Source organism: Symphalangus syndactylus, chromosome 13 (genome assembly GCF_028878055.3).
Source record: "Symphalangus syndactylus isolate Jambi chromosome 13, NHGRI_mSymSyn1-v2.1_pri, whole genome shotgun sequence".
Lineage (NCBI taxonomy): Eukaryota > Metazoa > Chordata > Mammalia > Primates > Hylobatidae > Symphalangus > Symphalangus syndactylus.
This window is the reverse complement of record NC_072435.2, coordinates 117,705,085-117,727,813: the sequence shown is the minus strand read 5'-3', so window position 1 is coordinate 117,727,813 and position 22,729 is coordinate 117,705,085. Positions and strand designations below refer to the sequence as shown.

At 46.8% G+C, this 22,729-nt stretch overlaps 1 protein-coding gene across 5 annotated transcripts in view; it reads right to left on the bottom strand.

The window, feature by feature from the left end:
• Positions 1-22,729, bottom strand: part of CFAP251 (cilia and flagella associated protein 251) — an 84,993-nt gene that overhangs the window by 29,281 nt on the left and 32,983 nt on the right. For 3 of the 5 annotated variants that reach the window (XM_055236958.2, XM_055236959.2, XM_055236960.2), the window contains exons 9-17: positions 22,348-22,398; positions 19,557-19,771; positions 16,565-16,759; positions 15,010-15,260; positions 14,518-14,669; positions 12,546-12,719; positions 11,171-11,355; positions 6,029-6,143; positions 4,927-5,090 (exon numbers count right to left, since the gene is read on the bottom strand). In XM_055236958.2, coding sequence (XP_055092933.1) covers positions 4,927-5,090; positions 6,029-6,143; positions 11,171-11,355; positions 12,546-12,719; positions 14,518-14,669; positions 15,010-15,260; positions 16,565-16,759; positions 19,557-19,771; positions 22,348-22,398 — 1,502 coding nt within the window. Of the gene's footprint in view, positions 1-1,073; positions 1,583-4,926; positions 5,091-6,028; positions 6,144-11,170; positions 11,356-12,545; positions 12,720-14,517; positions 14,670-15,009; positions 15,261-16,564; positions 16,760-19,556; positions 19,772-22,347; positions 22,399-22,729 lie in introns of those variants that run through there. The other 2 variants (XM_055236961.2, XM_063614651.1) reach the window with 2 other exon arrangements.

Here is a 22,729-nt window from a genome sequence, read left to right as displayed (position 1 = left end):
GGCACCAAGTCCCTAGGCAGCACACAGCATGGGAACCCTGGGCTTGTCCCAGGAAACCATTTTCTCCTAGGCCTCCAGGACTGTGATGGGAGGGGCTGCCAAGAAGATGTCTGACATGCCCTGGAGACATTTTCCCCATTGTCTTGGAGATTAACATTCAGCTATTGATTACATAGGCAAATTTCTGCAGCCGGCTTGAATTTCTCCTCAGAAAATGGGTTTTTCTTTTCTATCACATAGTCAGGCTGCAAATTTTCTGAACTTTTATGCTCTGCTTTCTTTATAAAACTGAATGCCTTTAACAGCACCCAAGTCACCTCTCGAATGCTTTGCTGCTTAGAAATTTCTTCCGCCAGAGGCCAGGCACGGTGACTCATGCCTGTAATCCCAGCACTTTGGGAGGCCGCGGCAGGTGGCTCACGAGGTCAGGAGATTGAGACCATCCTGGCTAACACGGTGAAAACCTTTCTCTACTAAAAATACAAAAAATTAGCCAGGTGTGGTGGCACACACCTGTAGTCCCAGCTACTCAGGAGGCTGAGGCAGGAGAATCACTTAAACCCGGGAGGTGGAGGTTGCAGTGAGCCAAGATCACACCATTGCACTCCAGCCTGGGCGACAGAGTGAGACTCCATCTCAAAAAAAAAAAAATTTTTTTTCTTCTACCAGATATCTTAAACCATCTCTCAAGTTCAAAGTTCCACAAATATCTAGGGCAGGAGCAAAATGCCACCAGTCTCTTTGCTAAAACATAACAGAGTCACTTTTGCTCCAGTTCCCAACAAATTCCTCATCTCCATCTGAGACCACCTCAGCCTGGACCTTATTGTCCATATCACTATCAGGCTTTTGGCTAAAGCCATTCAACAAGTCTCTAGGAAGTTCCAAACTTTCCCACATCTTCCTGTCTTCTTCTGAGCCCTCCAAACTGTTCCAACCTCTGCCTGTTACCCAGTTCCAAAGTCACTTTGACATTTTCAGATATCTTCTCAGCAGTGCCCCATTCTACTGGTACCAATGTACTGTATTAGTCCATTTTCACGCTGCTGATAAAGACATAACAGACTGCACAATTAACAAAAGAAAGTGGTTTATTGTTACAGTTTCACGTGGCTGGGGAGGCCTCACAATCATGGCGGAAGGTGAAAGGCACGTCTCACATGGCAGTGGCAAGAGAGAATGAGAGCCAAGTGAAACAGGTTTCCCCTTATCAAACCATCAGATCTCGTGAGACTTATTCACTACCACGAGAACAGCATGAGGGAAACCACCCCCCGCCCCCCCCACCATCCAACCATCTCCCACTAGGTCCCTCCTACAATACATGGGAATTATCAGAGTACAATTCAAGATGAGATTTGGGTAGGAACACAGAGCCAAACCATATCACAAAGATTGGAGACAAAAGTCCTTTATTTTCATCCTGTAATGAATGTTTGTTAAGGTGTGGGGTGGACTTAGCCCTGGCCGTGAATCCCAGCCCCACTGCCTACTCCATTGCTTGGGCAGTCATCAGACCCCTTGGAGTTAGCTTCTGGATGTGTTTGATGAGGATAATAGTGGTGCCTGGCTCCCAGGATGGCTGTCAGGATGAAATCAGATGATACATGGAACTCACTCAGTGCAGGCCCCGGCCCTGAGAAAACTCAGCACAAGTGGTTGGGATTATTACGGCCATAGAAATGGGTATTAGCACACTCCTACACCTTTCTTAGGAAGAGTCTGCCACGCACTGTCCTGGGTCCTCTCACCAAGGCATGCACAAGCTGGCTTAAGGTCTGAGGAACCTGGGTATTCTCCAGGGGTGCCTGAGGGCCCCTCCAGCAGGGCTGGGTCTTCCCCCACTTCTCAGCTCAAATATTAGGCCATGGAGGCAAGTGTCCAGCTGAGAGGGCTCCCGCTCTGTGGCCTCCAGGCCCAATCCCGACAAGCTCCGTGAGCAACAAGGCCACTTTTAGCCATGTGGCTCTGCAGCAGGGCCAGGTAAAGGCCGGAAGTGACACAGAGGAGCCTGTCCCCACCAGGAGCCCCTGAGGGGAAAGGCTGGCAAGAGCACCTGGTCCTCTGAGAACAGCCCGCAGCTCCCGGCTCCGGTGTTCAGAGCTCCCCTACATCCCCTACCTCCTGGCCACCGTCAACTGACCCCAGAGGGGCCTGGGGGCTGCACTGGGATTTCTCCAACACAAGCTGGGAAAGAGACTCCCTCTCTCTGTGGTGAGAGCTATAATTTGTGAAATTTGGGAACTGTCAGCTGCCATCTTCCTGCTGAGTAAGGAAACCCAGTTCTGCAGAGAATGAAGCCAACAGCAGGGCCAAGCAGACAGCAAGTGCTGTGGGCACCAAGCGTGCCGCTGTCCATGACCTTCCTGCGGTGTAGCTACGTGTGATCCCAACGACCTTCTCATACATTCCCTTTTGCCTAAATTGTGTTTTTAACACTTGCAACAGAAAAGAGGTCATTAGGGCACAAAAGGGAAATGACACTTACTGAAAATCTGCTCTGTACCTGGCAATCCATACAGTACTTCTGGAAAGGAGCTTAAAGCTCAGCCCTGCGGCAAGCACACAGTAGGTGCTCTGTAAACGCTCCCTGGATGAGGAGGAGGAGGAATGGTCTGAACTTGGTGGTAGCAGTCCCATTTAACAGTTGGAGGAACTGAGGCTCCGAGAAGTGAAGGGACTTGCCTGGCGTCATCCAGCAAGCAGTCAGTGACTAGCTAGGATTCAAATTGGAGTCTCTCTGCTCTTGGCTGAGCAGGGCAGCAGGATGACAGGAGGCAGGGAGGATGAGCACAAAAAAGTAATGCAGGATTTTGAAACAGATGCCAGACAAGGAGAGGAGAAAGGGTGGCATGCTAGCACGGAGGGGAAGAACAAGGGGCGTGCGGAATGAACCCTGAGAGAGGGGATGGAAGGGGCTCTCCCAGGGCAGAAGCGCCATAGACTGTGATGGTAGCAGTTGGGGCCAAGGGGTGCACTCACTAAAATGATCGAATGTGAGGGGATTTATCATCTTTATCTCCCCTACAACTCATCGTCAGTAACTCTAGTAGGAAATTCTGTTTGTTGACTTGTTTAGGTTTTTTACATTTCTTTCCATTAGTGAAGTGCTGATCATATTGTCACCAGAAGCAGCAATGAAGTGATAATTAGTTTATAATGATCCTTTGTCCCCGCCACAGATTAAATTGAAATTCTCAGAAGCCTGGACTCTGGCCAGGAGAAAGCTATTGGAAAGCAGAGGCCTTTTTTTCTTCTTCTTAAATTTCTACCATTCCAGATCCCAGGACGACTGAGAAGAAGACAAACATTTTAGAAGGAAGGTTCTAGCCGGGTGCAGTGGCTCACATCTGTAATCCCAACACTTTGGGTGGCCAAGGCTTGAGCCCATGAGTTCAAGACCAGCCTAGGCTTGGTGAGACTCTGTATCAACAAAAAAAATTTTTTTAAAGTTAGCCAGGTACAGTGGCATGTGCCTGTGGTCCCAGCTACTCAGGAGGCTGAGGCAGGAGAATTGTTTGAGCCCAGGAGTTCAAGGCTGCAGTGAGCCATGATCACACCTCTGCACTACTACAGCCTGAGCGTCCGAGCCAGACCCTGTCTCAACAACAACAACGACAACAAATAGAAGGGAAGGTTCTGCTTGTCCCCACAGGGTGTGGCTTGCCCCCATGGTTCCAGGCAACAAGCCAGGGAGCAAGGAACCAGGCAGCCATTCTGAGGCCATGATCCCTTTTCAATGGGAGAGTTTACCTCCAGCTCCTAAATCCCCAAGTTCCCAAGATCTGCTCTCTCAGGTGAAGGCGGGGTGGAAGTCAGAGCTGCAAGTGCAGTCTCAAACCACCGTGGTTCCAAAGCAGATTTAACTGGCTATTTTTGCTCATATTCAGGTTAAGAGTAGAAGCTTCAATATCTGCCATAAAAAGAAAGATGTGCATTTGGCAGATGGCAGGGGGTACACTGTGCTGGCAGCCAGGAATCAGGTTTGTTCTCTGAGGAAGGAAGGTGCCTCTGAGCCGTTTTTGCTCCTCAACGTTACACTGCCAAGAGAGAGGCCCAGCCGAGCCACAGGCAGTGCAGGGGCTTGGAGAAGTGGTCAGGAACAGGAACCGGCTGCCACGTGGTTGACTCTGCCCTGCAGCAGCACGCCGGATTTGGGTAGATAAGAGGACAGTGTGGGTGCTTGTCCCCTCTTTATTAGGGAAGATCCTGAGCTCATAAGCAACTGCCCTTACAGGAAGAAAAGATGAAAGGAAATCGTTCACTTGCTGAGTACTTTGCTCTGTACTAGGTGCTTTTCCCGTATTAAACTACCTGATCTTTACAGGGATCCTACAGAAGTTCCTATTATCACCCCCATTTCGCATGCAAGGAATCCAAAGATCAGGGACGTTAAGAAGCTTGCCCTAGGCCCCATAGCCAGTAGAGGGTGGGTCCATATTCAAACTCATATTATCCCTTTCACCTCAAAGTCCACATACTGTCCAATGTTCAACTCTAGAATTCTCCAGCCTCGCCTCAGGCAGAGGTTCTCCGTTCAGGGCAGGGAGGGTGAGAAGAGAAGCCGAATATACCCACTTCAAATGATCCTCTTACTATTTCCGTAGTGCATGCTTTGGAGGGTCGGCCTAGATCTTTCTAGCAGGTGTGGATATGTAGAGCAGAGGGAGAAGCATTTTAGGGAGAAAGGGTGAGCCCAAGGTGCTGTCACATTGCCTGAACTGCAAATACCATTGGTCCATGGGACAGGACAGCAACTCTCGTCTGCAGAGTAACGTGAGCAATGCCACCAGGGAGCAACCTGAAGGCCAGGCCCTGTGACATCCTAGCACAGTGCCTGGCACGCAGTAGGTTTCAGTCTCTATCACTGTTGCTGAGTGAAAAGGAGTTTACACTTGATACCTTCCTTCTCGCCCCATCGTGTACCTTAAGGTAATTTTCCACTGCACCACCGAGCGATCGTGCCCTCCCGCAGTGAAGGCGTAGTGGCCATCATAGGAAACGGCCATGCCAGCCACTCCATTTGGGTGGCAAACAATAGCAGATGTCTTATGTGGATTGCCATCAACTGGTAAGATCTGAAGTCCAACCTAGAAAGGAACACATAATTGGATATTCAGACTCAGGTAGCTGGGCCCAAGAGAGGCCTGGCACGTTCACATGTCACCTCCAGATCTGTGTGCCAGAAGGACCTGTGTGTCTAGACCCATCTCTGAGTGTGAGAGCGACATTTAATGTAGCTGGGCATCCACACACACCAGCCCTGGTAGGGGGCCCCTTGCACAGTTCTAACAGGTACACAGAAGGGAAGCTTTCCTCCCTGCCTTCATGGTCAGTTGTCCCGGGTTTTCCAGAATAAATCTCACAACCTATGACTTTACACTTTTCTTTTTTTTTTTATGGAGTCTTGCTCTGTCGCCCAGGCTGGAGTGCAGTGGCACGATCTCGGCTCACTGCAAGCTCCGCCTCCCGGGTTCATGCCATTCTCCTGCCTCAGCCTCCCGAGTAGCTGGGACTACAGGCGCCCGCCACCACGCCCGGCTAATTTTTTGTATTTTTAGTAGAGATGGGGTTTCACCTTGTTAGCCAGGATGGTCTCGATCTCCTGACCTCGTGATCCGCCCGCCTCAGCCTCCCAAAGTGCTGGGATTACAGGCATGAGCCACCATACCCAGCCCGACTTTACACTTTTCAACGTAGATTATTCATTAAATGTACAACAAAGTGTAACTAATTTGCATATTTTTATAAGAGTTTTTCCATGTAAATAAGTAAGAAGGAAAAATCCTTTGGTGGCCCATGTATCTTCATTGGGAATATAGAAAATGCAGTAACTCTGCTCAGAAATATTTCCCCAGAGTCTTCCTAACTCATCAAGGGCAATTTTCAGTATCACAGCTGACTGGGGTGGAAGCAGTTGGGCTTGGCTGTAAACCCAGAACTCTCTGAGTCTCGTGATCTTTGGTAATGACTGCTGCTCATGACACACAGAGTCAACTCCCAGAACTGGAGAAGAGAGCGCTGTTACCTTGTCTCTGTTAATAAACACCAAGTAGCGTTTCTGTAGCTCCGCCATGCTTCTCACTGGGAGGACTTGTGTCTGCTCAATAGGGGAACCATAAGCTGGCCCCAGAAGCGTCTTTCTGAAGGCAAAAAGAGAAAGAGTTTTTAAAATTCCACAAATCTCAACATAGGTTTTAAGATTCTTTGGTCAGGCCGGGTGCAGTGGCTCATGCTTGTAATCCCAGCACTTTAGGAGGCCGAGGCAGGCGGATCACAAGGTCAGGAGTTTGAGACCAGCCTGGCCAATACAGTGAAACCCCATCTCTACTAAAAATACAAAAATTAGCCAGGCGTGGTGGCGGGTGCCTGCAATCCCAGCTACTCGGGAGGCTGAGGCAGGAGAATCGCTTGAAACCGGGAGGTGGAGGTTGCAGTGAGCTGAGATTGCACCACTGTACTCCAGCCTAGGTGACAAAGTGAGACTCTGTCTCAAAAAAAAAAAAAAAGACTCTTTGGTCACGGATGGGGCATGGTGGCTCACGCCTGTAATCCCAGTACTTTGGGAGGCCGAGGCAGGTGGATCAACTGAGGTCAGGAGTTTCAAGACCAGCCTGGCCAATATGGTGAAAGACCACCTCTACTAAAAAAAAAAAAAAAAAAAAAAAAACTTAGCCAGGCATAGTGGTGCGCGCCTGTAGTCCCAGCTACTCGGGAGGCTGAGGCATGAGAATCGCTTGAACCTTGGAGGTGGAGGTTGTAGTGAGGTGAAATCACGCTACTGCACTCCATCCTGGGTGACAGAGCAAGACTCCATCAAAAGGAAGAGGAGAGGAGAGGAGGAGCGGGGGAGGGGAAGGGAGGGGAGGGGAGAGGAGAGGAGAGGAGAGGTTTTTAAAATTCCGTAAATCTCAACATAGGTTTTAAGACTCTGGTCATGGGCAGAACGCAGTGGCTCATGCCCATAATCCCAGCACTTTGGGAGGCTAAGGTGGGAGGATTGCTTGGGGTTAGGAGTTCGAGTCCAGCCTGGGCAACACAGTAGTTTCCTGTCTCTATGAAAAATTAGCCTGGCTTGGTGATCTGAGGCTAAGGTGGGAGCATTGTTTGAGCCTGGGAGGTCGAGGTGCAGTGAGCCGAGATCATGCCACTGCACTCCAGCCTGGGCAACAGAGTGAGACCCTGCCTCAAAAAAAAAAAGAAGAAGAAGAAGAAGGAGAAAATCTTTATCTCCACATTGCTGCACCCTATCCCAAGATAATTATGAGTAATAGTTTGGTGTATATGACTCAAGAATTTCTTTTGTAATTATAATTTTATATAAAAATAGAATTATGCTATTCATGCTTCATTGGTAATTTGCTTTATCTCATATTACATCTTTGAGATATTTCCACGTCATTACACAGAGAGCTGTCTTACTTTTCCTCTTTTTTTCTTTTCTAAAAGCAGCGTCACGTTCCAGTGTACTGACAAACCATCGTTTAACTAATCCCCTATTAACGGGCATTTGGATTGTTTCCATTTTTAAAAATATTTTCAAATAAGACATCCTTTTACTTATGTCTTGGCATACTGTGTGAGTACTTTTGTGGGCTACATTCCTAGAAGTCAGAAGATATGATAAAATTTAATAGAGGGTGACAAATTGCTTTCCCAAAAGGTTAGACTGATTCACACCCGCCCCCAGCAGTGGATGAGAGTGCCCGTTTCCCTGGCCTCTTGCCAACGCTAAGCACTATCAATCATTTTTATCTTTGCTAATCTGATTGGTGAAAAAATGATATCTTGTTTTCATTTGCATCTTTGACATACTAGTGAGCATCTGCTCACAGGTTTATTGGCCTTTTCCTGTGAATTGCCTTTTCATGTTCTTTCAAATATTTTTTAAATGCATTTTTAAATTCTTTTGGATTTATCACAAAAAGACAATTCCTTCCCAATTAAGCCATGGTTATGAGGCTTTCTTATTCCTACAGCTTACAAGATGCTTTATGCAAGGGCTTTTATTCTGGAATGATGGAAATGCTCTGAAGCTACAGTGGGGGTTGCACAGCACCGTAAGTACTAAATGCCATGGAACCATGGAACTGTTCACTTTCTTTTTTTCTTTTTTTTTTTAAGACAGAGTCTAGCTCTGTCGCACAGGCTGGAGTAAAAGTGGCTGGTGCAATCCCGCCTCACTGCAACTTCCACCTCCCGGGTTCAAGCAATTCTCCTGCTTCAGTCTCCCGTAGCTGGGATTACAGGCGTGTGCCACCACGCCTGGCTAATTTTTTTTTTTTTTTTTTTTTGAGATGGAGTCTCGCTCTGTCGCCCAGGCTGGAGTGCAGTGGCGCAATCTTGGCTCACTGCAAGCTCCGCCTCCCGGGTTCACGCCATTCTCCTGCCTCAGCCTCTCTGAGTAGCTGGGACTACAGGCGCCCGCCACCACACCTGGCTAATTTTTTTTTTTGTATTTTTAGTAGAGACGGGGTTTCACCGTGGTCTCGATCTCCTGACCTCGTGATCTGCCCGCCTCGGCCTCCCAAAGTGCTGGGATTACAAGCGTGAGCCACCACGCCCGGCCGGCTAATTTTTGTATTTTTAGTAGAGACAGGGTTTCACCATGTTGGCCAGGCTGGTCTGGAACTCCTGACCTCAGGTGATCCACCTGCCTCGGCCCCTCCCAAATGCTGGGATTACAGGCGTGAGCCACTACGCCCAGCTGAACTGTTCACTTTCAAGTGGTTCGTTTTATGTTACATGAGTATCACCTTGATACAATTTTTAAGATGCTTTATGCTAATTTCAGATTGATCATCAATAGGCAGAAGGTCCCAACTTTGTGTCTAAAAGTCCCTCCTGCCTCTTTCCTCCAGTGAATGACCGTTAGCAGGAACTTCAGGCCCGAGGTCTGCCAGCCCTCATTCTCCAGCTCTGCCAATTCAGTGTCTTAGGACTGCGCATATCTGAGAGATATTCTTTGTCCAAAAAGTATGTGTTCATTAAAAACTATGCACAATGATTGTGAAGTCTTTCTAAAGCTCCTCTTTACACATGCTTTCGAGTGTTTTAATCGTTTAAGAAAATTGTCCTGGATTTCTCTCTCTACCATAAAACATTGCATTTCTCAGTCATTTTTCTTGTGCCTTCTGGGAAAGAACCGTTTAAAACAACAACAAAATTCCGGGTGGTCCTGGCCTTTTGAGGACCTGTCTTATCTGAGATACATTTTAAAACCATGATAGTCCTCAAGCCTGGGCCAATTGCTGCCAGTTCCCTGACTTCCTTCTCCTGGTGGTGGTGGCAGTGGCAGTGGTGGTGGTCGTGGCGGATCACTGAAACATTCTCCCTTCCAACTTCTCCTGCCTCCATCCTTCTTTCCAGCCATACCTAAGACACAGCCAAATCAAAGGCAGAAGCTCCCCTCCAGGGCTGACCAGGTAAGATCCCAAAGCCAGGGCTGCGTCAAGGCCCCATAGCGCTGAGTAGAGGATGGGGTCGGGGCTAGGGTCAAGGGTCAAGTCCTGCCCTGCTGGACCTTGGACAAGTCACACAGCCTCCTGAAGCTCAGTGGGAGAATATTTAGCAGGGCTGTGGATGAGGGAACGGGATGACAGTGCAGGCGCTGCTGCACTCGAGGCACAATCGTCGGTGTTTCTTGTGAGAGCTCACAGGGGCTAAAGCACAGGGGCCCACGTGCATGTGCAGGATGGCATCAGGAGGGAGGAGACGCCACTCTAGGATGCTGGGCTGCGGACGCCCTGCTCCCCAGCTGTGGACTCCCTGCTCCCCAGCAGCGGACGCCCTGTTCCCCGGCTGCAGATGCCCTGCTTCCCCGCTGGTGTCTTCCCCGTCTCGTGCCTTCAACCATCCTGTGTTCCTGACTCCAGCCCAGCCTCTCCTGGGACCTCCACAATCCAGAGTCTGATTCGTGGGTTCCCACCTGAATGCCAAGCAGGCATCTCAAGCTTGCCCTGTCCAGTCTGACCCCTGGTTTATCTCAAAGCTATCCTTCCCTTGTCCTCCTCATCTCTTTAAAGGTCCAGTCCATTCTTCTGACTTCGAGAGGTGTCTTCTCTCACACCTCCTTTTCCCTCCATTAGCAAATGCTGTTCGCTTTGCCGGCAGGATATATCCAGAATCTGACCCCTCCCTTCTGCCCTCAGGGCCAAGCCGCCATCAGCTCTCACACCAGTTTCCCGAATCTTGCTTCTACCTTTGCGCCCTAGAGTCTGCTCTCTGTACAGAAGCCAGACATCATTCTAAAGAATCAATCAGAACATGTCACTCCCCTGCTCAAAACCCTCCACTAGCTCTCGTCTTACCCGGGAAGGAGCCAGAGTCTCCAGGGTGCCATGTGCCTGGCACCAGCCTGCACCTCTGACCCGCTCTCCCATGCCCCCTACTTGCCCATTCCACTCCGGCCTCACCAGCCTTCGTGGCATTTCCCAAACCCCAGATGCCTCCCACCTTCGCTCATTGGCCCTTGCTGATCCACTGTCTTTCCTCCAACCGCACAGCCGCCCCTCACTTCCCCCTCGCCTCCTTCAAGTCTCTGTCCAGATGCTCAGATGTCCCCTGCTCTCCAAGGCCTTCCCTGCCTCCCCATCTTTTTATCCCACCTTTTCCTTTTCGTTTTTTTTTTTCTTCTTTGCACAGACCTGATCACCACATACCTACTACCTTGCTATTTGTTCACGTTATTGCATCACCTGCCCCCCCCCCAACATGTAAACTCCACAGTGATGGAAACTGTTCTGTTTTCATCGTCTTCAGCACTTAAAACAGTACCTGGCTCACGCAGGGTGTAAACAAAGGAGGGCTAGCAATTAAAGTTAAAACTCCTTTGAGACCCAAGAGTAAGAAAAAATCAAACAGTTGTTAGTAGCCAGGAAAAACTATGTTTTTATTAACGAGAGGAGAACAGGAGATAGCATTAGCAACTTTCCCAGGGCCCCAGGGTCTGTGTCCTTCCTGGATTCTGCACATCTCACCTCCACACAGGGCCACATGACCTTGGTGAGAATTACTTACGTTATCTGTGCCTCAGTCTCCTCCTCTGCAAAGCGAAGAGGATGATAATAGTAGCCAAGCTGCTTGCAGGTCCCTACGTGGAGACTTGAAACAGGCTGGGGGCAGAGAACTCGATCCACGCCCCCCACAATGGGAAGCTCTGGGTGCTTACCTGCACATTTTGGTGGTAGCATTAAAAAGCTTCACTTTGTAGCCACTGTTGCAAATAAGCAGGAAGAGTTCCCTGGTGAGTGGTGGGTACCAGACCATGCAGGTGGGATAGCAGCCCTGGTCGGTGTGGTGAATGTCCAGGACTTCCAGGTGGTCTTTGTAGCTCCTGAGAAGATCATACTCTATCTGCAGAGGAGCCCAGATGGACACACATGAGGACCAAGCCAAATTAAAGGCTCAGCTAAAGAACCCCAAGCTCTGGGGTGACAGCCTTTATAATTATCAGCCAATGGTGCTGTTCTGGGGGAGATGGTATCAGGTCTCCTAAGAGAAGACTTGCCTAGACCTGACACTGACTAAGTCGTCAGTACTGAGAATTCACTACCCGGAAGACAATGAGCTGAGTGCTCTAAAAACATCTGTCATGTCATCCTCAGAACTTCCCTGCAAAGGAGTACTGTTGTGCCCATTTTACAGATGAGAAAACAGATGTCAAGGATGTTCAGAGTGGCTTGTCCAAGGTCACATAGCTAAAAAGTGGCAGAGTAAAAATTCAAAAATTCAAATTTAGATCCAGCTGACTCCCATACCTGACGTCTTACAGTTCTGTTATACTGTGTCACTTATCATCTTAGGAACTAATTCATATCTAAATCTCAGCCCAACACTTGGCGGTCACAAATCAGCAGCCACTGAACTGGGCCCATACAGGTATGCTTTTGTGGGCAGGGCAGAATGGATGGATGGATGGATGGACAGATGGATGAATGGATGGAGAAACTGAATAAAGGAAGGAAGGGGAGAGAAAGAAGGGAGGGGTGGGGGAGGGAAGGAAGAAGAAAGGGAAGGAAGGAAGGGAGGGAGGGAGAGGGGGAAAAGAAAGGAGGGAGGGAGGGAGGAAGGAAAAACAGATACAATGACTGGTTGAATCCATTTCACCTGACTCTGTAATACCGCGTTTGCCCCTGTCCCTACCTTTTCCTCTTATCTCACAACCTCTCCTAGTGTTCACATTTAGGTAGCAGCCTGGCCCCAAATGATGGACATGAAGACAGTGTTAGTGAGTGTCAGCCCTCCCCGTGCACACTGGGAGGCAAGGGCGGCTGCTTTCCAAGCTGTGGGGAACTCCCCGCTCCTTGCCTTCTGACTTGTCGCTGCCCGGGAAGCCTCCTCATTCAGAACAGGAGTCCCCAGGTGGTGTCTCAGCCATGTTAAGGCAAAATGCCAACCTGGAGAGGTTTGTGATCCTTCACTGTGCATTCATTTTCTCCAACAAACACACGTACTGTAGGCCTGGCTCTATGCAAGATGCCAGGGATGTCACAAGAGTGAGACACAGTCCTGGCGACCAGGTCAATGAAAACTAAACAGCTCACCAAGAGCCTGTCTGTCCCAAGGCTCAGCAGTCTAGGCTCATTGCTGTCCAGGTAAACCCCAAACAGGAGACTTCGAATGCTTTTGCGATGAGAGCGAAGTCTTGCTAAGTACTCCCAGACCCTTTGTCCGTTTCTGACCACCAGCATGTAAACAGCCACAGTAAAACTTCTATCCTAAAGATGAGCAAAAGAGGAGTTAACCCATTTTACGTTTAGTAAATTAAAAATCATCATTATGGGCCGGGCGCGGTGGCTCACGCCTGTAATCCCAGCGCTTTGGGAGGCCGAGGTGGGTGGATCACCTGAGGTCAGGAGTTCAAGACCAGCCTGGCCAATATGGCAAAATCCCATCTCTACTAAAAATACAAAAATTAGCTGGGAGTGGTGGCACATGCCTGTAATTCCAGCTACTCAGGAGGCTGACATAAGAATTGCTTGAATCTGGGAGGAGGAGGTTGCAGCGAGCCAAGATCATACCACTGCACTTCAGCCTGTACAACAGAGCAAGACCCTATCAAAAAAAAAAAAAAAATACTAAGAATATTTTCTTCAAAAAAAATCTTAGTCTATTCAAGCAAGTAGTAAAACAACATCCATTTTAGTTTTAGTTTAGTTTTTTTTGTTTTTTTTTTTGAGACAAGGGTCTTGATCGGTTGCCCAGGCTAGAGTGCAGTGGCCTGATCACGGCTCACTGCAGTCTCAGTCTCCTGGGCTCAAAAGATCCTCCAGCCTCAGCCTCCTAAGTAGCTAGGACTACAGGTACACGCCACCATACCTGGCTAGTTGTTTTTCATTATTTTTTGTAGAGATGGGGTCTCACCATGTTGCCCAGGCTGGTCTCAAACTCCTGCCTCAAGCAATCTGACTGCCTCGACCTCCCAAAGTGCTGGGATTACAGGTATGAGCTACACCTGGCCTAATGCCCATTTTACAGATAAGAAAATTAAAGTTAAAAGCAGAAAACTGAAAAGGTAGCGAGGGAGAAAGTATGAACGTGACACTGTGGTTTTTACACTCCTTTCCAGGTGCCCCCTCGCTGTCTGTAGAAAGCCAAAAGCCTGACCCTTTGTGCCTTTGTCCTCCCTTTTCTTTGTCTAGCTACATACAATAAAAAAGCTATGTGTTTTTGAAAGGTATGAAGGCTGCAAGTGAACCCCGTTGGTGTGGGGGAGCCTGGCCTGAGGGGACACAGAGGCTGGACTGTGTGCACCCACAGTGTGCTGACATGGCTTTGGCTTCAGAAGCGTTGTGTACACAAACCAGAGGAGTGCCCGCACCAGTGTGGAGACGGAGAGCGCTGTAAGGGACAGGAGTTTAGCGAAGACCACTGCTTTTCCCCTCCCAACATAAAGGCAGACCAACATAACTGCCTTATAGCTCACTGTAACCTAACTCCTGGCCCCCAGGGGTCCTCCTGCCTCAGCCTCCTGGATAACTGGGGCTACAGATGTGCGCCACAAGGCCTGGCTAATTTTTTAAAAATGTTTTTGGCCGGGCGCGGTGGCTCACGCTTGTAATCCCAGCACTTTGGGAGGCCGAGGCGGGCGGATCACGAGGTCAGGAGATCGAGACCACGGTGAAACCCCGTCTCTACTAAAAATACAAAAAATTAGCCGGGCGTGGTGGCGGGCGCCTGTAGTCCCAGCTACTCGGAGAGGCTGAGGCAGGAGAATGGCATGAACCCGGGAGGCGGAGCTTGCAGTGAGCCGAGATTGTGCCACTGCACTCCAGCCTGGGTGACAGAGCAAGACTCCGTCTCAAAAAAAAAAAAAAAAAAAAAAAAAAATGTTTTTGTAGCAATGGGATCCTGCTGTGTTTCCTAGGCTGCTCTTGAACTCCTGTCCTCCAATAATCCTCCCACCTCGGCCTCCCAAATCATTGGGATTACAGGTGTTAGCTACTATGTCTGGCCTCTTTTGGTTTCAAATAAAATTGCTAAGCCACTGGATGGGTTGTCCATGAAAATACTTACAGCAGTTGCCATATACTGGGAGTCATGGGAAAAGCTTATATGAGTCACACTGGTTCTGGAATATTTGAAAGGCTCTGGGCTTTCATTTTCTAAAGACATTGCATCAAGAATGTAAACTGTCCCCTCTGTAAAGCCAGCTCCAAGAAGGGCTCCTGAAATGACAAGCCAGAGAACGATGGAAAAGGATTACATTCATTCAGGAGATGTTGAGTCTGTGCCAGGCTTTGTTCTGGGTGCAGAGAAGACAGCAACTAACACAACAAAGCTCCTGTGCGGAGAAACGAACCGAAACGCATGATCTCCTGGGGTGAACGCGCAGAGACGCGCAGATAAGCCCAGAACACCGCGGGAGCCCCAGAGAGGAGGCGCCTCATCCAGCCTGCTGGGGGCTGGAGTCACGGAGACTTCCTGGAGCTATGCCAGCCCAGGTGCATCCATCCCTTTCGGGGCTGTCCATGTGGAACCGATGGTAGGCCGATAAGACGAAAATACCTTCCGGGTTGTAGGTCAGACTCTGGACTCCAAGCCCCTTCTCAAAAACCCTGCTGAAAAGATATTGTTTGTTTTCATAATTCCACACTTTGATCATCCCACAGATGCTCCCAATGGCAATGAGGGGTTGATATGGGTGGCAGGAGATGGCACAAATGGCATCCTTGGGCTCTACAAATAACTTCTCAAGTTTGGTCCCATCTGTTGTTAAGTGGTACACCGCGGCATCAGATGTTCCAATGATAAAATTCCTGTTTGCCAAGGAGAGACCAAACAATATCAGTGTTTGCAGGGAATGGGGCATGCCAGCTATTCTGCTTCTAATTGCACATAAAACGCCTCTGTCGTCTGTAATTTAGTGACATTATTAACCCAACATTTCCAAAAATATACCACCAATACCCAACAGCCTCCATTTGCAAGTGAAAAAGCCCACTTTTCTCCATGTAAATTGAGTCATTAAGTATGCAGATGGACAGTCAGTTGTACAATTAGCTAATCTGCACATGCAAATATTCATTTGTGTATGCAAATATGGAGTTTGGTGCACACATACAGATGTGCCTGTAAATACTGCAAGGGTAATTAAGCAGACTCACAGATAATTCGGTCTTGAAATGTTATGGCTATTAATTATCCAGTGCCTTTAACCGCAGTGGATAGGACAAGCTCAGCTTAGAGAAAAGAGACCAACCTTCAGCAAAAGACTCCAGACTCAACAGAGGTGAGAGCTCAGGGATCAGGACTTTCCAGCTTCCAGTTACTAAAGAGTCTTAATATTAAAGTCATGTTTCATTAATTTTTTTTTTTTTTTTTTTGAGATGGAGTCTCACTCTGTCGCCCAGGCTGGAGTGGAATGGCACTATCTCAGCTCATTGCAAGCTCTGTCTCCCAGGTTCACGCCATTCTCCTGCCTCAGCCTCCCGAGTAGCTGGGACTACAGGAACCCGCCACCACGCCTAGCTAATTTTTGGTATTTTTAATAGAAATGGGGTTTCACCATGTTAGCCAGGATGGTCTCGATCTCCTGACCTCATGATCAGCCCACTTTGGCCTCCCAAAGTGCTGGGATTACAGGCATGGGCCACCACGCCTGGCCTTATGTTTCATTAATTTTTTTTTTTTTTTGAGACGGAGTCTCGCTCTTTCACGCAGGCCAGACTGCAGTGGCACTATCTTGGCTCACTGCAAGCTCTGCCTCCTGGGTTCACGCCATTCTGCTGCCTCAGCCTCCCGAGTAGCTGGGACCACAGGCGCCCGCCACCACGCCCGGCTAATTTTTTGTATTTTTAGTAGAGATGGGGTTTCACCATGTTAGCCAGGATGGTCTCGATCTCCTGACCTCGTGATCCGCCCGCCTTGGCCTCCCAAAGTGCTGGGATTACAGGCGTGAGCCACCACACCTGGCCCATTAATTTTTTAAATGATCCAATAGTTATCACAATCAGCCAGGGAGATATCCCAGGAACAACACGAACCTCCCACTGCATGCAAACTAAAGAAGACAGCAATCATTTTTCAACCATTCTAATGACTAGATTCATTAACAACTTACCTTAAGACAAAAAGGTCACCTTTTAAAGTGCAGTCAGGAGGATAGTTTGATTTTTCGGTAGGAGGAGTTGCTGGGGTCTTTGAAAAGGACAGAGTTCTTATGGCGCCCAGTTCCAAGTGACTGTACCAGTTAACAATAGATAGGGTGTGATCATAGAACTTAATGTTTCCCTTAATGTCGCCTGTGACAATGTAGCTGAAATGGAGAATAACATCAGTTTTGCAAATAGCAATAATAACAAGTAGCATCTATGTAATACCTAATTATATGTCAGGCTCTGGATTCTAGGGCATTGCAAAAACTTAATTTAATACTGCCCAACAAGAATGATTTTACTGTTATCCCAATTTACATCTAGGAAACTAACGTTCAGAGGTTAAGAAATTTGCTCAGGGCATTGTGTTGCCAGATTTAGCAGATAACAATACAGATACCCAGTTACATTTTAAAATTTGCATTAAAAAATTCAGTGTAGCTGGGTGTGGTGGCTCATGTCTGTAATCCCAGCACTTTGGGAGGCCCAGTCGGGCGGATCACCTGAGGTCAGGAGTTCGAGACCAGTCTGGCCAACATGGTGAAACCCTGCCTCTACTAAAAATACAAAAATTAGTCAGGTGTGGTGGTGCGCACCTGTAATCCCAGCTACTCGGGAGGCTGAGGCAAGAGAATCGCTTGAACATGGAAGGTGGAGGTTGCAGTGAGCTGAGATTGCATCACTGCACTCCAGCCTGGGTGACAAGAGCAAAACTCTGTCTCAAAATACAAAACAGACAAACAAACAAAAAAATTAGCGTAAGTACATCCCAAATATTGCATGGGACATACTTATACCTGGCAATTTTATCAGGGCCATGTGGCTTGACTATGCAGGGAACCCAGGTGTATCTAAAGCAAAGTCGGTGCTGTCTGCTAGGTTCTTCCCTGACCTCCAAGATCAGCCATACACAATGTCGGTGGACAAGGATTATACAATCCCCATATAACTACAGATGACAATGGAGAGAATCGCTCCACCAGCCCTCTGAAATCATGCAGGCTGGCAATGGGACACTAGCCACTTTACAGGAAGGCACTACTGTTAGTGTGATCATAAAACCCTGTCCAGTCATCACAGCAGAAGGCAGTGCCACGTGACAAAATGGCTTTCATTTCCAGTCCTTGGATCCATCCCAAATGGGCTTTTTAAAAAAGACTTTGACATAATTCTAATCACGGGAGGCAGATGAGGAGGATTTTCTCTTACATATGCAGAGTGGTTAAATGAGGCTTCTGATTAATAAGCAAGGCAGGTGGGCCAAGTAATTGGCTTGAACATCTGTCACTGCCCTCTGCTGGACAGAAGCAGCAGTACTGACCACGTATTTTCAGAGACCTTTTCCTTCTTGGACTCCCAGGTCCTGACCGGGTTTTATTAACTTGGAGAACCCAGGCCTGGTCTTCACTGGATCCTAACCCCCAACCGATTAAAGGTTGATGGCATGGCCAACTGCAGTTCTCCTATCTTCTCGCCCCACTGAGTGAGGATGACAATTTGCATTTCTCTTTGTAAAACCATGTCAAGACCTCATTGTTCCCCTGCATCGAAAGAAAGGTGAATGGAAGCAAATGGGTGTTTCAAAAGCAGATGGCCCAGCGACTCTAACCATATGGGCAGGGTCCCCGTCACTAGGCAATTTTCTCCACACCTTCAGGAACTTCTCTCACACACTGATGATGGCCACCATTTACCTAGGGTTCCCCTGCGCCAAGCATGTGCAAAGAGTGTTACATCCCTATCTAGTGAAATCCTCATAAAACCACTCTGAGAGAAATAGTACTGTTATGCCCATTTTACAGATGAAGAAATAGAGGCTCAGCAAGGTTAAGTTCCTTGCTCAAGGTCACTCAGCAAGGAAGGGACCCAGCTGAAATGAGAACTCTGTCTTAATTAAGGACTTTAATGACCATCTGTGAGTCTCCACAGCCACTCAAAGTCAGAGTTCGTGAATTTTATTAAGTTTTGATGCATTTGATCTTCTCACAATGGGTAAATATTATTTTTGTTTTGTTTTGAGACCAAGTCTTGCTCTGTCGCCCAGACTGGAATGCAGTGGTGAGATCTTGGCTCACTGCAACCTCTGCCTCCTGGGTTCAAGTGATTCTCATGCCTCAGCTTCCCAAGATGCTGGGACTACCGCCGCACACCACCACACCTGCCTAATTTTTGTATTTTTAGTAGAGACAGGGTTTCACCATGTTGGCCAGGCTGGTCTCAAACTCCTGAGGCCACCCACCTCGGCCTCCCAAAATGCTAGGATTACAGGCGTGAGCCACTGCTCCCAGCTGTAAATGTTATCTTGCAATCAGACAAAAATAATATAGCTATTCAAATTATTTTCTTACATTTAATGCATGTAAAATGTTGGGTGCAAAATCCATCCAATTAGCACAGAAGAAAAAATCTAGTTCCTTTTTGTTTCATCAACACAAAGGGATTTTTTTAAACATAACGCATGCTCATGATTTTTTTAAAAATCCAATTAGTATAAATGGAACTATAAAAAGAAGTAAATCCACCCCGATCCCTGATTTTAGTTCTCAGTTCTTTTCCTCAGAGGCAACCAATGTTCCCGGTTCATTATGACTCTCCCCAGAATACTCTATGCATATACAAAATACGCATATACATCCAAAAGAGGTTTTTTTTTTTTAAGACAGGAGGGTCTCACTCTGACACTCAGTCTGGAGTGCAGTGGCAATGACAGCTCATTGCAGCCTCGAACCCCTGGGCTCAGGTAATCCTCCCATCTGTCTCTCTCTGTTTTTTGGTAGAGATAGGGTCTCACCATGTTGCCCAGGCTGGTCTCGAACTTCTGGCCTCATGTGATCCTCCCACCTCAGCCTCCCAAAGAACTGAAATTAGAGGTGTAAGCCACTGTGCCCAACCTCCCATAACAATTTTTAAATATTTTTATAATCATCTATAGCTATCTTTTAATTAAGTTAAAATTACCTATCGATTGTAGTAAGCACAGTGATACCCTCTTTCTGCAAATGAACCAATTTACAAGGCTTGATATAGGGAAAGCCCAAAAAGGTGGAGGCAGATGAGGGTGGGCGGTGTATGTCCCAGACAACCAGCTTCCCTTCCATTGTGGCTGAGAGTATTTGTGTTAAATTCAAGTGAAAGATGGACTGGCTAAACTTTCCCACAAGCTTGTTGAAGGTCTGTGTTTCAAAAGAAAGGTTATAGTTACTGTTGGTAATAAATATAAAACAAAGCATTTAGCAACACGATATTTTATAATGCTATGCTGAAATATAGTGAGAACAAGAGAAAGAAAAAGAAAACAATCACTAAAACCGTCTCCCATGGATTGCCATGGTCCAGGCAGTTCTGAACCTCTGGAGGTTTGCTAAGAGCGAGTGAAGGGTTATGTACTCTGTTCAATTACATTGTTTGTTTAAAGCAAATGACAGAGTGGTTAATCACTGTTTATACCTGTTAAACTTCTCTTATGGCGGTTTCAGAGACTGCTGAAGAAACTAATGCCTGTTGTGAGTCAAAGCATGCTCTGGTTATAAAATAGCATAAAATAATTATCCCAGCCTCCTTTGATCATAAGGTATTTTCCCATCAGTAGAAAATATTTAAGCACTGTACATAGAAATGCCCTATTCTCTATGCTGCCCGATTCTCTAATAATACAGAGAAGATCCTAAGGTTTACCTCTTCTGACTTGAACACAAGAGAAATAGTAAAATAATAATTAGTCAAGGAAGAGCACCAAGTTCTTCCTAAGAGCAGCACTGTTTCAACACATTTTTATCATTTCAAATGGCTCATTATTTGTGGATTCTGTATTTGCGAATTCACCTACTTTAAGAATTGATTTGTAATCCCAAAATCAATCCTTGCAGCACTCTCACGGTCATTTGCAGAAGTGCATGTGCAGTGTGACAAATAACTACTCAGTCAACATGCACATTTCCAGTTGGGGGCAAGCAGGGCAATGGCCTGCCTTCTTGTCTCAGCTCTGACTATAAACAAGTGTCCTTTTCTTGGTCTATTTAGTGCCATGCTTGCATTTTTGGTTGTTTGCATTTTTCTTGATGATTTTAGTATTTAAATTGACCCCGAAACATAGTGCTGAAGTGCTGTCTAGTGTTCCTAAGCAAAAGAATGCTGTGATGTGCCTTATGGAGAAAATATGTGGGTTAGATGAGTTTTGTTCAAGTCATGAGTTATAGTGCTGTTGGCCATGAGCTCAATGTTAATGAATCAATGTTATATATTAAATAAAGTGTCTTTAAATAGAAATACACATAAAACAAGGTTATGTATTGATCAGTTGGTGAAAATGTGACCAGAGGCTCACAGAAACCTACCCCTATATTTCCCTTAAGAGCAATAGTTAAGTATCTGCTAATTTGGTGTTTGCAGAGACTTTATAGAACATAACTACCAACAATAATGAGAACTGACGGTATTTTTTAGTACTTTCATTTATGAAAAACAAGTCTGCAGACAGAATAATCTCCTTGCGCCCATCCATCTCAACTTTTTATTTTTTGTTTTTGTCTTTTGGCATGCCCTCGTAAATAAATTTCTACAAATCATACCAAGAGAGAAGCAAGTATGCAGAAAACTCATCAACAGGTGCTCCCTGAGAGCAGGTTACACGGGCAGCAAATGCAGAAAACGCTACAGGAGACGACTCGGTTCCACCTCAGACACAAGAGCTTGTGGTAAGCAGGCAAGATAAAATGTTTTCTCAACATCTGGTTCACCTCCCTCTTATTGGCTCTTAAACGTCTAAATACCTAATATCATGTATTATTCTGAAACTGAGCAGCTTTATAAGGGATCCACTCATGTTCAACGACTCTACTTACACTGTTTCATTCATTTTTTTTTTTTTTACATATATATACAGGGTCTAGCTCTGTTGCCCAGGCTGGAATGCAGTGGCACAAACACAGCTCACTGTAGCCTTGACTCAAGTGATCCTCCCACCTCAGCCTCCCAAGTAGCTGGGACTACAGGCTCATACCACCCTGGCTGGCAATTTTTTTTTTTTTTTTTTTAGTAGAAACAAAGTCTAGCCTGTGTTGCCCAGGCTGGTCTCAAACTCCTGAGCTCAAGTGATCCTCTCACCTCAGTCTCCCAAAGTGCTGGGATTACAGATTAGAGCCACTGCACCCCTACAACTTTCACTCCTTGTCAATATGCACATACACATTCTAAAAGCCATCATGTTTTTATATTTTCTCATGGCAATAACTCTTTTTATAACATTTTATTAGGGCCAGGCGCGGTGGCTCACACCTGTAATCCCAGCACTTTGGGAGGCCGAGGCGGGCAGATCACGAGGTCAGGAGATCGAGACCATCCTGGCTAACACAGTGAAACCCCATCTCTACTAAAAAAAAATACAAAAAATTAGCTGGGCATGGTGGCAGGCGCCTGTAGTCCCAGCTACTCGGAAGGCTGAAGCAGGAGAATGGCGAGAACCCGGGAGGCGGAGGTTGCAGTGAGCCAAGATCGCGCCACTGCACTCCAGCCTGGGCGACAGAGCAAGACTCCGTCTCAAAAAAAAAAAAAAAATTTATTTTTAACAATACTTCCATTATTTTCAACTGACAATTCAATATGTATACGGGACCCAAGTAAAATTTTTGAAATTATTTCCCAGTAGCTTAATATCAAGATGTACAAAGAGTAGCCCAAAGCAGCTAAGCTTGCACATAAATATTTATTCTCCACAAAATCTGATGGACAAAAATGCAATAGGCATACTTACTTTTTCGGTTAAAAGTGGGGCACTGTGAGCCAGTGTATCCCTCTCTTCATACTGATAAGAGGAAAAAATAATCACTACTCAAAAAGACCCAGTTTCCAAAGGAAGAACTGCATTAATAATAAAAGCAAAACAAATACATCTAAACAAGGTCAGAAATTTGCAGTTTCTACAGGTAAGAGAACTTGCTGCCTTGGGAAATACCTAAAAACATTCTGAAAGAAAAGCAAATACATAAAAAATATAAAAAATGCCACCAACGATTATGACTTTTTTTTTCTTGAGATGGAGTTACATATTAAATAAGGTGTCCTCAAACAGAAACACATCTATCACCCAGCCTGGAGTGCAGTGGCGTGATCTCAGCTCATGACAAACTCCACCT